Below are 17,337 nucleotides of genomic sequence, written 5' to 3' on the forward strand. Positions count from 1 at the left end.
CTCATCACTAACAACTTTACATATTGTCTAAGTCCCAGTGACATTCATTTTATTATTTATTTATTTGCTTTGTTTATTGTTCACCTTTCTTGATAAGACTCAAGGTAGACTACGGACAGGATTTCATAATTCTGTACCGGACAAACAAAATGTAGAATGTGGCACTGGCTACAAAAGTCAGCTTCCTGCAAATCACTGCTTCCGTTCTTCTACTTAAAAAAGCAAATTCCTAGCCCTTACAATTGCTAAAATGCGCTTGCAAATGAAACCGCATGAGTCAGAAAAACTGCTCAGTTCCAGCAAGTTTCAGGTGCGTTGCTATGTTGGTGTGCAGTAGAAGAATAAGATTTGGTTCCAGTACCATCTTAAAGGCCAACTAGTTTTCAGATCTGACAAAGGGAACTTTGACTCTCGAAAGCTCATACCTTGGAAATCTAGTTGGTCTTTAAGGTGCTACTGGATCCAAATCTTATTTTAGATATTTATAGCCCACTTTTCTCTCCAATGGGGACCCAAAGTGGCTTATAACATTGTTCTCCCCTTCTGCATTTTATCCTCTCAACAACCATGCAAGGCAGGTTACACTGCCCAAAGTCACCCAGCAAGCTTTCATGGAAGAGGGGGGGATTTGAACCGGAGTCTCACAGATTTTAGTCCAACACTCTAACTCATGGATGATTTTCACCAGTTCTGGCCTCATACCACTTTGGATTTCCTTCTGAATTCCACATACTTAACTCGCCCTTCAGATTTCAATGCAGCGGTTTAAGGTTTCTCTTTGAATCTGTTGCATGCACTTATTCTCTGATGTTTTTCTCAATGCAGTTTTTATCTATCTATCTATCTATCTATCTATCTATCTATCTATCAATCAATCAATCAATCAATCATCAATCAATCAATCACTGCTCAGGCGGCTATTGCCTTAAGCAGAAATTAAAATGGGAAGAACCTTACTTAATGTCATTTCTCTGGTGTTTAATTATTGCCCCTATGTATTTTGCCACAGAAAGAGTAACAGAATCATTTGTATTCAATAATAACCACATCACCTGCACTCTCATATTAGGTGTGATTTTCAATCACACAGAATTTTCCTTTCGATTTTCCCCTCCACCCTCTGTTCTGCCCCCTCCCAGCCACTTCTTGCTGATTGGTCTCTCCATCCTCCTCTCAGCTCCTCCTTCCCCCTTGTCCCTTCATCCCCCTCCTCAAGACGTGCCTTTTTTTGGAAGTAAACTTAATGATTTTATAACTCTGTGAAGATGGTGTTATTACATTGTGTCAGTTTGACCCTCTAGAACTGACCTCTGCCTCCAAACTCTGGGTCAACCCAGGCAGGGTTTTCTGGTTTGGCCCACAGTGGGAGGGTCATAAATTTTAAGCAAATATGTCTGTTCAGAGCATGGCTGGCATGTATTAGGAAAGTTTTTTAAAAAGTAATCACAACAGCATTATGGTGGTGATGTGATGGCTCCAGGGACACGGACAGTGATGCCACACTTCCCCACATAACCCTCTTTATTTCATGGTAGTGTGGACAAAGGTGTGCAAAAAGGTAGGCAGCCCAAACAAATCTGATTCGCTCAAAACAATCAAAATGAGAGGAGTGAATCGCCTGCGCAGAAAAGGCCCCAGCATTTCCCAACTTTTATTCCATGGAGGAGCCCCTAAATTTTTCAAATCCCAAAGAACCCCTACCTAGGAAAGCGTTTAGAGGCCAGAAAAAGTTGATGGTGGGGAACGCAATTCAGTTACTGTTGATTTGCTAAATTCTTGCCAAGAAAATGCGTAAAAGAGCTATTATCTATACATAAATTGGCTTACATAACTTTAATAACCGTGATATTTTGAGGGATATTTGAAATTATTCACAGTATTTCAAAATTCATCTTTATTCCACAGTTTCTTGTAGAACGTCCAATGATGTCTTGCTGAACCAAAGGGTTTCGCGGAACCCTAGCTAGCAAACACTGTTCTAGCCAGAATACCACGCTGTCTCCAATCACTACACCACACTTGTGAAGCTCGTGTTTGCAGATCACTAGCAGAAGAGGTATAAATTATGCAATCAAGTAAAGTGGCAGAACTCTGCAAAATAAGAAATTGGGAAAATATGTCGAATTCCAACAGGATAAGCAAATCAGTTGCTCTTTCTGCAGAATCCAGATTATCGTAGCGCTGTTTTGTCTGAGTTTTTAGGAAAAACAACTCACAGCCCTGACCTAAAGGCAGGAAGACAACAAGGGTCCAGTACTTTTAACAGAAGAATTTTGGCAGGTGCAGTTTCACTCATTCATGCAGGATAAAAGGCATCTACACTGCATTAATTCACTCCAACGAAGGTTAGAGTGACATTCAGGATGCATTTTTACACACCTGACTGACCCAACAGGTAAAAAGCTAGCAATTAAAATCCTGTCAAAGCCTCACATGATACGTATCTTTGAATCTCTTGTAAGAGGTACCATCTAGATCTCTTTCCCCCTCTTCCTTGTAATGTTTAACTAAAAGCAATGCATGATCTGGCATTATGCTGTCCCACTCTGAACTCACAACACTGGCTCTCAGCCAATGTGTCCACTTGAAAATACATATTTGTGCCCCCCAACACATCACACGGAGAAAATGGCTTTAAAATTTAAAAACCTGTGCATTAGGAAGCTGCCTTTTTTATTATTAGAAAGGTAGGGATTAACAACAACAACAACAACAACATTTGATTTATATACCGTCCTTCAGTACAACTTAACGCCCACTCGGGGCAGTTTACAAAATATGTTATTATTATCCCCACAACAATCACCCTGTGAAGTGGGAGAGGGTGAAAGAGCTTCAAGTGGCGAAGTGGGAGATCAAACCTGGTTCTCCAGATCAGAGTCCTGACGCTCTTAACCACGAGCCAAGGTACAAGTGACACCTGACACAGGTTGGACACTTGTCAGCTTCCCTCAAGTTTTGATGGGAAATGAAGGCGTCCTGGTTTTACAGCTTGGCTCTCCATTACAGCTGCAAGACCAGGGTGCCTACATTTCCCATCAAAACTTGAGGGAAGCTGACAAGTGTCCAACCTGTGTCAGGCGTCACTTGTAGCTTAGCTCCACTACACCAAACTGGCTCCATGACTGCTGCCACATTAGGTTATGCCCTCAGAATTGGATTGGAAACTGGTCTCCAATGGGGAGAAAAGAAGGGTGTAAATATCTAAACACATCCTCTCTCCCTCTCCAGAACATTATTGTGTCTTTTGGAAGGAAGCCATTTACTTTACTTGCTGGGCTGAATTATGAAATATAATTGATCAGAAGTGCAACTGAAAGAATGCCATTTTTGTTACAGTATCCTTCTCCTGTTGATTTTCAGACCTTGGTAGTGGAAGGTAATCTTAAATCTAGAGACAATATCATTATTAGAATACAACGGTTTGGTTTCTTTTCTTCTGATGATACACTGCACATTGTGCATAATATTAGATTGTTCCTAATAAAAAAAGTATTAAAAACAACAACAATAACAACAACAACATTTGATTTATATACCACCCTTCAGGGCAACTTAATGCCCACTCAGAGCGGTTTACAAAGTATGTTATTATTATCTCCACAACAAACACCCTGTGAGGTGGGTGGGGCTGAGAGAGCTCCAGAGAGATGTGACTAGCCCAAGGTCACCCAGCTGGCTTCAAGTGGAGGAGTGGGGAATCAAACCCGGCTCTCCAGATTAGAGTCCTGCGCTCTTAACCACTACACCAAACTGGCTCTCTCATGGATTTTGTTTTCTATTCTGAATTTTGAAAGGTCCAACGTAACTTTTTATCTACTTTTAGGAATACTTAATTTTAACTGAGAAAGAGAAGGGTTTGACAACAGGATTGGGAAAAGGCTGCTTTTAGACAAACCCAATTTGGCTTCAATTGACTCCAGGAGCAATGAAGCCTTCGTGGTAGCTCCCAGGGTGACTGCACGCTACCACACAGGTAACACAAGAATCAAGCCTTTGTCTGATAAGGGATCAAATTCTTATTTCAGCCATGAATCTCACTGGTCTGTCATCAACCGGGATTGGTTGAGGATTATTGAGATGGACACTGAAGTCAAGATTGTAAAGCACTTGGTGCCTCTCAGCATTGTGAAAGCAGTGAAATACTGAAATAATAAAGAAGCGTCTCCTCCCAAATTCAAGCCCACAAACTCCGAGTCCTTCCACAGAGACCTTGTGTCAAGTAATCATCCTCGAATGAGGTCAGGGTTCTCCTCTGGCCATTTCATCCTCACAAAACCATATGCGGTAGGTTAGGCTAAAAGGGAGAGGGACTGATCCAAGGTCACCCAGTAAGCTTACAAGGGGAGTGGGAATTTGAACTCAGATCTCAGGCTGACACTCTAACTACTCCACAATACTGGCACACTACAGCCCTTCCAGAAATTAGCCAAGTACAGGGGTTTTCTCAGCAGTAAGAACAGTTCAACGGAGTGCCCTGTTCATAAAAGCCCACTTAGCTCACAGTCTGGCCTCTTCTTAGAAAGCAGATTAGGACATATGTAATGAGGAAGGCTTGAGCTGTTAACTATTCAATTGAATTTATTATTCAAATAACATGAAGCAGGCACTGGTGTCTGCTTCATGTTATCTGAACTGATTTCATTGATGCTGCCTTGCATGTACTCAGTAGTTTTGCCAGGATCCGTTTGTGGACTTGATTGGCAGCATGTAAAATAAATTAATTTGAAATGTATCCTCTTTTTAAAGTTTCCTTCAGAATGTCTCGTGTAGCACTGGGAAAACGGTGTTACAGGATTAAGCAACAGCCGGCTATATTCACTCAAGGAGATACAAGTTGCTTGCCAGAGATGATTATAGCAGGTAAGCGCCACATCCACCACCAAGGCTTAGAATTCCCTGCCAGCCTGTTCTTAGATCTTTGCCTCAATTCCTTTCCTTTTTGTAAACTGCGCCTGATCAGCAGCATCTCTCTTTCCACTCTCCTGCCCATCCCTTTCCCCTAATGCACACTTCTCGGTTACAGTTCCCTCCACTCCCCAGCTAAATCTAAGTCAACGCAAACTCATTCCGTCTTATCTTCTGCACCCTGGCAAACAATCAAATCCTACTGAACTACATAGGACTTGCTTCTGAGTAAAAGCAAAGGCTCACACTTGTTTGTTCCCGCGGTTTATCCATCCTTGGGCATCAAAGGGCCCTGCAGCCCAAATGCCGCCACATTTCCTTAAAAGTTGCACTAAGACATTTTACACAGGGGATGCTCAAGTGACTTACTTTCTGTGCGGTCTTATATTCAAGTGTACTCTGTCTCCCTAGCAATACATGCGTATCCACAATGGGAGATAAGTGTAAGATGGTTGAGTCACTTGAGTGGGTCAAACCATTGTTCTACGAAGGTCAGTTTTCTATTCTGACTAGCTGTTGAATTCCAGTTACGAAGGTCAGTATTTTCTATTCTGACTAGCTGCTGAATTCCAGTTTCTTTGGTTTTCATATCACCTATTACCTAATCATCTGAAACGGAAAATCAGAACCTTCTCCATGCCAAATAGATTTTATTTTATTTATTTATATGTCATTTATAGTCTGCCATTCTCACTGAGACTCAGTGAGGATTACATAGTGTGAGATTAGTACAATCAGTAGCAAGGACATTTCCATATAGTACAGAGAGCTAGTTTGGTGTAGTGGTTAAGAGCATGGGACTCTAATCTGGAGAACCGGGGTTGATTCCTCACTCTTCCATTTGAAGCCAGCTGGGTGACCTTGGGTCAGTCACAGCTCCCTGGAGCTCTTTCAGCCCCACCCACCTCACAGGGTGTTTGTTGTGGAGATAATAATGGCATACTTTGTAAACCGCTCTGAGTGGGTGTTAAGTCATCCTGAAGGGTGGTATATAAATTGAATGTTATTATTATTATTATAAGGATATTTCCATACAGTGTCAAGGACATTTCCATAAACATTGTTTACACAGATACAAGTTTACACAGACAGCATTAGCAAGGACCCAATACAGAGTTGAAGAACTGCTGAAATATAATCAGCTCTAGGACTGACATTAGACAATATGAAGCACAAATAGTATATTGGAGTACATATTTAAAGCAACAGATAATATGTAAGGCAACATAGTGGTGAAGTTTATGGTCTCTAACTCATTAGCAATGCATCTGAGACCCTCTCCCTACAATACTGCTCTCTGGTCTGAGTAAAAAGCCTTTTTGAATAATTCAGGTTTGCATTGTTTGTGTAAAGCCAGGAGAGCGGAGGCTCTCCTGACATCCTCAGGCAGGCCGGTCCATAGCGTAGGGGCCACCAAAGAAAAAGCCCGTGTAAGCAGACATACTCTAACACTGCACTACAGCCTCGCCCATAAAGTCTGAACTTACAGTGCTGTGGTGGCATATATGGGACAAACACTGTAGATGATAAGCATAAGATATTTCACTACACGAGATGTCTTGCTCGAGATACAAGCATTTTGGCAAGCGGTTGCATCTCAACCGCGAAACGCGCCTGCATAGGAACGCCGCCTTCTTATGCGCGGCTGCCCGGCCTTGGCGAGGCTTCTTCTCCCGGGAGCTTCTACGGGTTGTGCATAAACGGGTCCGTCTGTCAGACTCGGCCACCAAGCGGACGGTTGTGTGTGTGTAAGAAACACACGCCGGGAGCCCGGTCTGCCCATCAGAGGCAGCGCAGGCATTGCAACCTTGACAGTGATCCCCAGGGCCAAACAGAAAACGAGACTTTTCTGCAAAGAAACGTTTGCAAAACTTCCCGCCCCGCGACAAGCGCCGCGCTTCGCAGGCGACGTCTGCAAAGCTTCGCGCGGCAAGCCCGGCGCTTGGGAGGAAGCCTTTGCAAAGTGCATGGCCCGTTGCAAAGCTCCCCTCGACGCCGCGTCCCCGCTTCATGGAAACAGCCTCCCGCCGCCCCTGCCCCGCACGCACCTCGGATGTAGGCGCACTTGCTCTCGTCCAGCAAACTCGAGCCTGAGGCGCCCATGGCGCGGGAGCTGGAGGCGACGAAGGCGGACCCCCGAGCGGGAGAAAGGCGCTGCGGCGTCGGGGCTCCCCCGGCGACTCCTCCTGGCCACACGCGCCCCGCCTCGGCCCGGCACCCTGCCTCGAGCCCGCGCGCCTCTCTCTGCTTCGCAGGACTTCCTCCGCCCCGGGGCGCCGCCTTCGCAGGCGCCTCCTTCTGCCTTCGCCCTGGCGGCGGGGCAGGCGGGCGGGAAGGTCCTCGGCCGGAGCTGCGCCAGGCGAGCCCTCGCCCACCGCGGGAGGCTCCGGCTTGTCCTGCCGCCAGGGACCCGAGGGGCCCACCGCCGCGTTTCGTTCGGTTGCGTCTGGAGCGCCAGAGAGTGACGTTGCCGGCTATTTTTTACTGATCTAAGTTTTATTTCAGTTTATAAACTCAAAAGTATAATCATAGAATCGTATCAAACATACATCTACTATCATATACTTCTGCATTTAACTACATAAAACACAGACATATACATTCTAACATAAACCTAAAATCATTCAAATCATATAGTTCACGTATCTGTATGGATTTGTCTTATATATTTCTGATTTTCACTTCTATTTCAATATTTCTGTTCTATCTTTAACATCTGTCTTCAGCTCCATTGACGATTTTGGTCTTTGCTGGCTTTTGACAGCCCTGACCACCACCACCCCGAAAAAAAGTCACAGTCTTTAGCTAAGGGAGCAACTTCACGTCCAACGTGTACCAAAAAGGCACGTGGATATTTTTTAATAGCAAATTAGGAGCTAATTATGGTCAAACTGGTATCAGGTACAGAACCAGTGTGGTGTAGTGGTTAGGACATCACGCTAAGATACGAGAAGGTCAAGCTCTGGCTTAGGAAATTCTTGGCTGTTTGTGGGACGTTCCTGGGGATGGCAGAACTTGGGGAGGGAGCAAGGATGGGATTTCATAGAGTCCATCCTCTGAAGCAGATGTTTTCTCCAGAGGAACTGATCTCTGTCGCCTGGAGATCAGTTGTAATTCCAGGAGATCGCCGTCCACCACCTGGAGGTTGGCAACCGTATTTGAAACCCCCTGAAAGCTCACATCTTGAGCCAGTCGCACGCTCTCAGCTGCCTAACCTACCTACCTCACAGGATTGTTGTGAGGATAAAACCGAGCAGGTGAAGACTGCTTTGGGTTCCCAGTGAGGAGGCAAATGGGATATTAATAAGACTGACAACCTTTCTAGACCTTGGACCCACCGAACTGCAAATATGGGCCAAGCTAGAAGTGACAAATTATACTTGAATGGCAAGTGAACAGAATCGCATGTACTCCTCCCTGTTCACTTGCGCTCCACAGCGCAAGTGGAGTGCAAGTGAACAGGGAGGAATACATGCGAGTCTGTTCACTTGCCATTCAAGTGTAATTCGTCACTTCTAGCTTGGCCCTATGTAACAGGAAGAGCTTGTGTTCGAGTCATGCCTTCCCCAGTGTCAAGGCTAGGACCGTGGGTGTCAGACCAAGAGACACAGGGATACAGGACGTCACCAGTAAAGCACCAAGCCAAAAATCTTTGTACACAAGACATCTCATATGGGGACGCTCAAGTGACTTACTTTCTGTGTGGTCTTATATTCAAGTGTACTCTGTCTCCCTAGCAGTGCATGTGTATCCACCATGGGAGAACAAGTGTAAGATCTTTCACTTGATATAAGATGTCTTGTGTAGAGAGACTCTAGGACATGGAGGAATCCTCATAAACCACTGGATGACCTTTCCTTGTGGTGGTTATCTAATTTTGCACAGATCTATGGGGAAATCAGTACAGTAATTAGAAAGAAAGTCATCCCGGATCCATGTCTATCATTAGGGATTTTTCAAAGGAAAAGGAAAAAGCTGTTGCATGAAAATCTTGTTTTCTATAATCTCTATTGTAATATTAGAAAATGCTAGAAAATTGAAAACAACTGCAAGGCTTAGTGATGAATCCTGGTAAAATACAGTTTGAGATGACACATGGATGGAGAAACTGACTTTTCATATACAAGGTATGAAAATTACTCACAATCCAACACATTCATTGAAAAAAATAGCCATGTCAATTAAAGTCCTGATATTGTTAGATCTGGTTCAAGGCACATTCTTTTTGAGTCGACATTGTTGAATGATTATTAAAAATGACAACGTAAAACTAGAAGAAACAAAAATTTTTTACTGGATATATGCTTAGTGTTGTGTTCTGTATGCTTTACTCAGCAATAGTTGTATACTCTATTGTTTTATTTGCATAACTTACTTTGTGAGATACTCTGTCTTAATTCTTCAGTTTTCGTGTTTATTTTTGTCTTTGTCATAAGCCCTTTTGCTGTTGTTTTAAAACTGAAATGTTATGCAGATAAGGCACACATAAGAGAATGGAATAAAAAACATACAAGAAGATGATTAACCTCTAGCTAGTTTACAGATTACCATGTCATTTCCCCATCACAATACATTTTCCCTTTGACTAATATGTTTGCAATGCAACCCATCACCATTAGCAACACAAAAAGACAATGTTCATTTTTTCACTGAACTCCATTGTCCCACCCCCTAGGTCATGGATGCTACTAGAAGAGCTCCAAAATAACACACACATTGTGAGGCTGTAAGAAAAATTCTTCCAGCTTTTCCTGCTCCTCACAAACTTCAATAAAGGTTTTTCCACACCTGGATTTCTTTAACCAGTCTGCACACATAGCAAACATCTAAGATTATGAGTTTTCCTGATATGGTTAGGAATTCTAAATTGCAACTATCAGTGCTGCATTCTCAAGAATACTCTTTAGGCATTTTCTTCCTGTTACATCCATCTTTTGTACTACCCAACATGATTCCACATTTCCCCTACAATTCAATTATTTGTTGCAGTGTCTAGCGACCAGTTATTTTTTGCCACCACAAATTTATTTATTTATTTATTTATTTATTTATTTATTTATTTATAGTCCACCTGTCTCACCGAGACTCAAGGCAGATTACATAGTGTGGGATTAGTATAGTCAATTTCAAAGTCATTTCAATAACTAATGCAATGGGGTATATAAATGCAAATTTGTGAAGACATAACATCAGCAGAAATCCAATACAGATTTGAAGATATGCTGGAACAGAGCAATTCTAAAACAGATACATTAAACAACATAGAACTACCCCGCAGGATCATACTTAAAACAACAGACAGTATATGGTAGCACACATTTAAAGCAACAGATAGTACATAGTAGCACATAGTAGTGAAGTCTATAGTCCCTATCTCTTTAGTGCAGCATCTCTTTGAGACTACCTCCTTATGGTACAGCCCTCTTATCTGATTAAGAAAGCCCTTATGAATATTTCAGTTTGTTGTTGTTTGTAGAAAGCCATACCATAAGGTGGGTGCGACTGCAGAGAAAGCGCATGTACAGATATCTGTTGATTTTGCCCAAGTTCAGGGTGGCACATGCAAGAGACCCTGTTTCCATGAGTGAAGCTGCCGTGGAGGAACATAGGGAGTGAGACAGTCCACTAGTTAGGCTGGACCAAGGCTATGAAGAGCTTTGAATGTGATAGCCAATATCTTGAATTGAGCCTAGTAACTGATAGGAGCCCTGTGGCACAGAGCGGTAAGCTGCAGTACTGCAGTCCAAGCTCTGCTCATGACCTGAGTTCGATCTTGGCGGAAGCTGGATTCGGGTAGCCAGCTCAAGGTTGACTCAGCCTTCCATCCTTCCGAGGTTGGTAAAATGAGTACCTGGTTTCCTGGGGGTAAAGTGTAGATGACTGGGGAAGGCAATGGCAAACCACCCCGTAAAAAAAGTCTGCCAAGAAAACGTGATGCGACATCCCCCCATGGGTCAGTAATGAGTTGGTGCTTGCACAGGGGACTACCTTTACCTTTAACTGATAAGTAAATAAAGCATGTCAGACAAAGTGGAAGGAAGGAAGGAAGAGATGGATCTTAGTACCTACGGTCTTTTGTAGCAGTGCAATCCTAAGAAGAGTTACCTCAGTCTGAGCCCATTGATTTCCGTGAGCTTAGCCTGGAGTCATTGCTTACTTTTGCACTGTAAGTCACTTATTTTTAGTCATCCCAAGGATCCCAAACCCTCATTACTGTAGGGAAGTTGTCATATAAACTTAATTTCAAAAGCACCACCAAGCACAAAACAGCATGCGTTCATCAGCTGAGTTGAATACTACGTCTAGGTTGATTCCTGCTGCGTGTAACAGGATGCCTAGGTGTAGGGCTTTTTTTTCCTGGGGGCACATGAGCTCTGGGGGTACATGCCAGTACACAGCACTGGCACCTCGTTCTGCACTACTGACACCTCATTTGGCCAGCAGGCTTGGACCCCCAAGGCAACGAACATAACAAGTACTGGCACTTCTTTTAAATAGAGAAAAAGCACTGCCTGTGGGCACTTCCATGAAAATCCAGTGAATGTTCCCTTAAAATAGATTTCAGCAAATTTTTTGAAAGCCTCCTACTTTTTTTCCTTTAGAGCCAGTTTTCCAGTTCATCTGAATCATCCTTTGGCCCAAGCTTCAGCGCTTATCCCTGCCACAATTGTTATCTGAGACTGGAATATGTCCTGCAGTACTGATTCAAATAAGCCAGCCCATAAAACCGCTTTGTTCCCAATCCAGCCACTTTATACAGGGCAAGGATATCCGGCTGAGGCAGATCCTTCTGCCTCTTTTGCCCTCACAATTAACAAGCTTCCGATTGTCAGGACCTGCACCATTTGTAGGAGTCTGATCCCGCACCTAAAACTTGAATGGAGTAAATAAGTATGTTGTCCCTCCATGGCAGCTTCACTTACCCGAACAAGGTCTCTTGCAGGTGCCAGCCTGTATATGGGGGAAATCAACAGCAGTCAGTACACGGGCTTTCTCTGTGGTGGCCCCTACCCCGTGGAATAGCCTGCCCGAGGAGGTCAAGAGAGCCCCCACTGTCTTGGCTTTCCACAAACGACGCAAAACTGAATTATTCAAAAAGGATTTTTACTCAGATAGGAGGGTGGCATTGTAGGAAGGGGGTCTCAGATGCTTCATTAATGAGTTAAGGACCATAGACTTCACACTACGTTGCCTTGCATATTAACTGTTGCTTTAAACATGTACTCCTATATACTACCTGTGCTTCATGTTGTCTAATGTCAGTCCTAGAACTGATTATGTTCTGTTTCAGCAATTCTTTAACTCTCTATCGGATCCTTGCTAATGCTATGTCTTTGTAAACTTGTATTAATTTATCCTATGGCATTGTTTATGGAAATGTCCTTGACACTGTATGGAAATGTCCTTGCTACTGATTGTAATAATCTCACACTACGCAATCCGCCTTGAGTCCCAGTGAGAAAGGCGGACTATAAATAAATAAATAAATAAATAAATAAATAAATAAATAAATAAATAAATAAATAAATAAATAAATAAATAAATGTTTTCCCTTCAGGCTATATTCCTTCTGGGCAACACATTTGCAAAGTTTCTTCCTACGTTTTATATTTCAGGACTGGGCATAGGGCAAAGTAATCTGTAAAAGAAATTTGTAAAAATCCATGGCTGTTGATTGCAGCCCATCCTTTCCCAAAGCTCTCCCAGCATCATTTTCTTCAGCTTTAACTCCGGCAAGTCCTTTAATGGGCATCCTTACCAATTCATACACTCCCAGCTCCACCCATTCTATAGCTAGTTGCAGTGCCACCTAGTGACTGAAAGGTGTTACAACAACTATCCACATATCTGCCTCTTTTTGTTTTAAAAGACATCTGACATGTTAAGAACGCATGTAGGGAGAAACAGCGGTAGCTAGAAAGGGTAGTTTTAAAAAGACAGAGCCAGTGTCAGGGCAAAGGCTTTGCTATACACTGGAGCTGTGTGAAAGGTCTATGAAATGCCAGAAACTTCAGCTCACTATAACCTCTAAAGGTCCAAGCCCGGCTCTGGAAGGCTGCTCCAGCCCATTTCCATTCCTCGCTACCTTCTGGTTGTGATCCCACACAGTTTTAGACTAGAGAGGTGAAATTGACAGAGCCTTCAGGGAGGCGAAGATTAAATTAATGAACCCTCTGAGGAGTGATCTCCACTATGCCTCCTGGCTAACATTGTGTCTCCTTACACTAGACTAACACGCACTGAAATGTCTCATGTAGCGAGACCATCAGAAATAGAAAGATGTATTCAAGTACAGTACTTGGAATCTGCCATGTCTTTTCTCCATCAAGTGGAATATAAATTCTGTCTCCAGGCTACTGATGGTATAAAGTCACATGGTATAAAGTCCTCATGTCCCCCACGTGAGCCACATGGATGCAGTCAACAGCATGAAGTGAGGGGGGGTAGCCTTTCCCATGCTGTTTTCACAATCCAAAACAGCCCTGAAGAACCACTGTTTGCCCACTGGTGCAAACAGTGACTCTACAGGACCATTTCAGGTTGGGAAAACAGTTCTGGGGCTTCAGCCATGTCTTCCCGTGCACTGCAGTCCCAATCCAAACTGGTCCTCTGTATGCCTGGGAATTAAGAACCAATCACAGAACCCCCAGCCCATACATTCACATGGGGGAACATGAGGATTTTTAAATGTGTGAATTGGCCCTAAGTGGTTTCAGTTATAGACAGACTCATAACCTCTTTTAGCCTGGTAATCTGAAATTGCCATCTTTTTCAAATCACATCAGTTCAGAATAGGAATAGGTGTTTTGATTTATCTTCCTATTAGCAATATACCTACAATAATGGTTCACAGCAACTAAATAGTGTCAGTGTCCAAGCTAGCTGTTAGCCCTTCTCCAAGATGCAGCGCAGTGATAGTGTGTAGTCGTTTAAAGATAATTACATTTTGTTGATTTATTCTGCAGTAATCACAGGATAAGATTTTGTTCTTGATATCATTCCCAGTGCCAGACGACCATACATCTACTTGGCTCGAGGACCTTGTGGATCCTGCTGGAACAGAGATTCTTTCCTCACAGATTCTGGCATGGTAATATGGTTTCCCTGTGCTGATACGCTTTCCACTTCTCTCAGTTGCACATGGACAGCACAAGATGTGTGAATCTGTTCTAAAGTACTATTCCAAGTACTTCAGACATCCTGACCTGATATAATGCAAGACTTTTTGGAGTTCTGGATCTTTGTTTGGATCTGATGCAGCCTCTGTTCCTATGCTGGTATAGAAACATATATGACATGAACAAAAGTTTTAACATCCTTCTCTAAGTTGTTACTTGTGTTGTCAGGCTTTGTGATAACATGGCTGCTGCTTCCCTTTGGAGCTTCTGTGGATAGTACTGGAAACCACCAAATGAGCCTCTCTCCCAGTCTCTATGTCTGTAGGGGGTATTAACCATCTACCCCCCATATATGAGCGACCATGCACGGTTAAGCCGCACCTCCACCTCCATCAGATGTTATATGGTTTTTATACAGTGAGCAGGTGTTTTATTAGAAAGCTGTGTTAATTTATTGTGATTTTATCTTGTATTTTTTATCTTTTGTTGTAATCTGCCCTGAGCCCGCTTGCGGGGAGGGCGGTATATAAATATAATTGATGATGATGATGATGATGATGATGATGATGATAGCTGTGTAAAGCAGACTCTGCGTTACATAAATGAAGAAGGTTCTGGAATGCTTTGTAGGACCTATTCTGAAATAACAGTGATATCAGATCCAGAATCTATTTTAAAGTTAATTGTCCTCCAACAAGGAAGGAGGGTCTGTGTCTTTACAAAATACAGAGCCTAAGACTAAATGGACATATGTTACCATGGCAACTTGTTGCACCATTATGGGAACATTACATAAGAGCAAAATATTCTGGGATATCCTACGCTGTGTTCCTCCAGCATGGCAAACACATCTGATGTCATAAGCTTTTCCACATCGTGTGCATGCCGACTACAGATGGGCACAAACCGGAAAAACACTGAACCACGTGGTTTGTGATTCGTCAAATTTCACGAATCTCGAACTTTCACGAACCTTCCCATGGTTCGCAAACTGGTTTGTTTGGTTCGTGAAAACGTCACATCCAGGTCAGAAAACCATCACTTCCGGACCAGCAGAAGTTCACTTCCGGGCCAGCGGAAATTTACTTCCGGGTCAGCAGAAGGTCTGCAGGAAGTCCATCCCCTGTTGCCTAGGAAACTGATTGATTGGCACCAGGCTGTCTGCAATGATGAACCAAAAAATGAACCAAACAAACAAGCCTAAAGTTCATGGCGGTTCATCAGAAATGGGATCTGATAAACCGCTGGTTCGCGAACCAAGAACCGGCCTGGTTAATGCTTAATTTTGGTTAATATTTCGGTTCGTGCCCATCTCTAATGCAGACAGGAGTTGCTGTAGCACACTTCTCAAATGATTGGGCTTCTTTTTCTGGATTTTGCTTTCTGCTGATTTAACTGGTCCCAAACAAGTGACTTTGAAAATGGCTGCCACTGTTTCTGCAGAGCAGAAAATGGCTGTCACTGTTTTGCAGAGCAGAGGTTACGTCCTATAAATCATACTTCAGTTGTCTTTGCTCCCTCATCTGGGCTTTGATCTACTCTTTTTTTTGAAAAAAAATTTTTTTATTGGGTTAGAATCCATTATTTTTACATTTACATTCAATTTTCCCCAATTTTCATCTCTAACCCCCTCCCTTTCCCCCCCTTTTGTTGACTTCCAACAGCTTTCCGACCCTTTGTCCCCTTTCCCTTACTTCTATTAGATTCCTCTATCTAAAACAAATATATATTCTCCATTAATCTAAGCAGTACACCCTTAGCTATTTTTAACTTTGTATGCCCAAACTGTAAGTCTTTGTTTCCATCTTAGATAAACAATTTGATCTACTCTGATTACCACCTCTATGACTTTCTGAAGGGTTATCTCCTCTCTTAGCTACATTCTCTCAAAAAGTGATAGCAGTAGGAAAAATTCTGAGTACCTGTCTATATCTAAGAAGTTCCTCTTTTTTATCAGCAAATTGACAATATTCAGCCTGTCATAAAAGGCTTTAATGAATGACACAACAGTTTTCTCAGGTTTCTGTGCTCTATGGTAGAAGTAGCCTATAGCAGGAGACCTCCCAGGTAAGGTTGCCAGCTGTGGTTGCCATGCCTAACAACTAGTGGGAGGAGGCAGGGACATGGCAGGATATTATGAGGGACCACAGGGTTAGGAAGCCAGTGTTCATCTCATATAATGTACAGTTTTGCTCTGAAATGCTATACAAGTCAGCTTCAGAAAATGTTGCAAAGAGAGAATTTTAGCTCCTATTTTTGCAGATTTTGCAGGGTTGACTATCATCTCTTAAAAGTGAAATGGAGAAGTGGATATGGCTACCCTGCCATATCACTTCCAGGGAAACAAAATTAATGACACGGCAACCAACAGCACAATGTCCACTTACAGTGAATACCCAATAATGTCATGTTGCCAGTGTCACCTCGATGTCACTTCCAGTCTTTGCCAGATTTTGTATCACGCCACGTGTGCAGTGCCATTTCCTATTGTTTCTGCACTCGCCTCTCCCACTGGCAACCCTACAGAAAAGCCAGGCTGGCTACTGGGGTGGGAAAGTTTAGATGTTCCCAGTCCTACCCACACAGCAGTAATTTTCCCACACTCAGTCCCCATGGCAGCCATCCCCCACCCTCACATCCTTCCCAGTGCAGAACAGAGGGGGGCAGTGGGGCCAGTTGGAATGGGCCTATGATTTTGAGGGGGCGTACTCCAAGAGTTAAGGGCATCCTTTAGCACTAAATATTAAAATTTGAAAGAAGATTAATACAGATAAAATATAAACAAATAAATGAAGATAACAGAAACCAACAAACAGCTCTTTCTGTGTATGATCTGAATTGAGGGGCGAAAGTATATAAAATAGACTGGAGCTTTGTGGCACAAAGCAAGTGGGCAATAAAGGGGTTAACAATGTAGTTGGACCTGTGCAGTATGGAAGTTGTAGGCAATAAGGATTCTGGGAGCTGTAGTAAAACACTGTGCAGCTTCTTCCCGTCATGGCCGATCTCAGGGACATGAGGGGAGATGGTTCTTTCAGCATAGTCTGATTTTCTCCTTACTAAATGCAGCAAATGGCCCCGAATTAGGAGCTACTTTTAAAAATGTATTTTTAATTTGCTTTAAAATACACAGGTCAGTTGAAATTGCAAGTGCACACTTGAAAATTCATTGGGCATTTATTTTTTGTTTAAATTTAGGCTTCATTTAGGGACATTGAATTTTATATTGTGGATAGTTCCTGATGCATTACATTTGCCTTTTTAAAAAACCACTGTGCAAGGTGTTTATTTCATTTCCATGGTCATTCAT

The 17,337-nt window shown here is 42.9% G+C and overlaps 1 protein-coding gene across 1 annotated transcript in view; it reads right to left on the reverse strand.

Moving 5' to 3' along the window:
* The window catches only part of NIBAN1 (niban apoptosis regulator 1), an 82,853-nt gene extending 75,733 nt beyond the window's left edge, over positions 1–7,120 (reverse strand). The window contains exon 1 of the mRNA XM_054981330.1: positions 6,957–7,120. Coding sequence (XP_054837305.1) covers positions 6,957–7,011 — 55 coding nt within the window. The 5' untranslated portion in view covers positions 7,012–7,120. The remainder of the gene's footprint in view (positions 1–6,956) is intronic.
* Between the last annotated feature and the right edge of the window lie 10,217 nt (positions 7,121–17,337).

This window comes from Eublepharis macularius, chromosome 5 (genome assembly GCF_028583425.1).
Source record: "Eublepharis macularius isolate TG4126 chromosome 5, MPM_Emac_v1.0, whole genome shotgun sequence".
In the NCBI taxonomy this organism is placed as follows: Eukaryota; Metazoa; Chordata; class Lepidosauria; order Squamata; family Eublepharidae; genus Eublepharis; species Eublepharis macularius.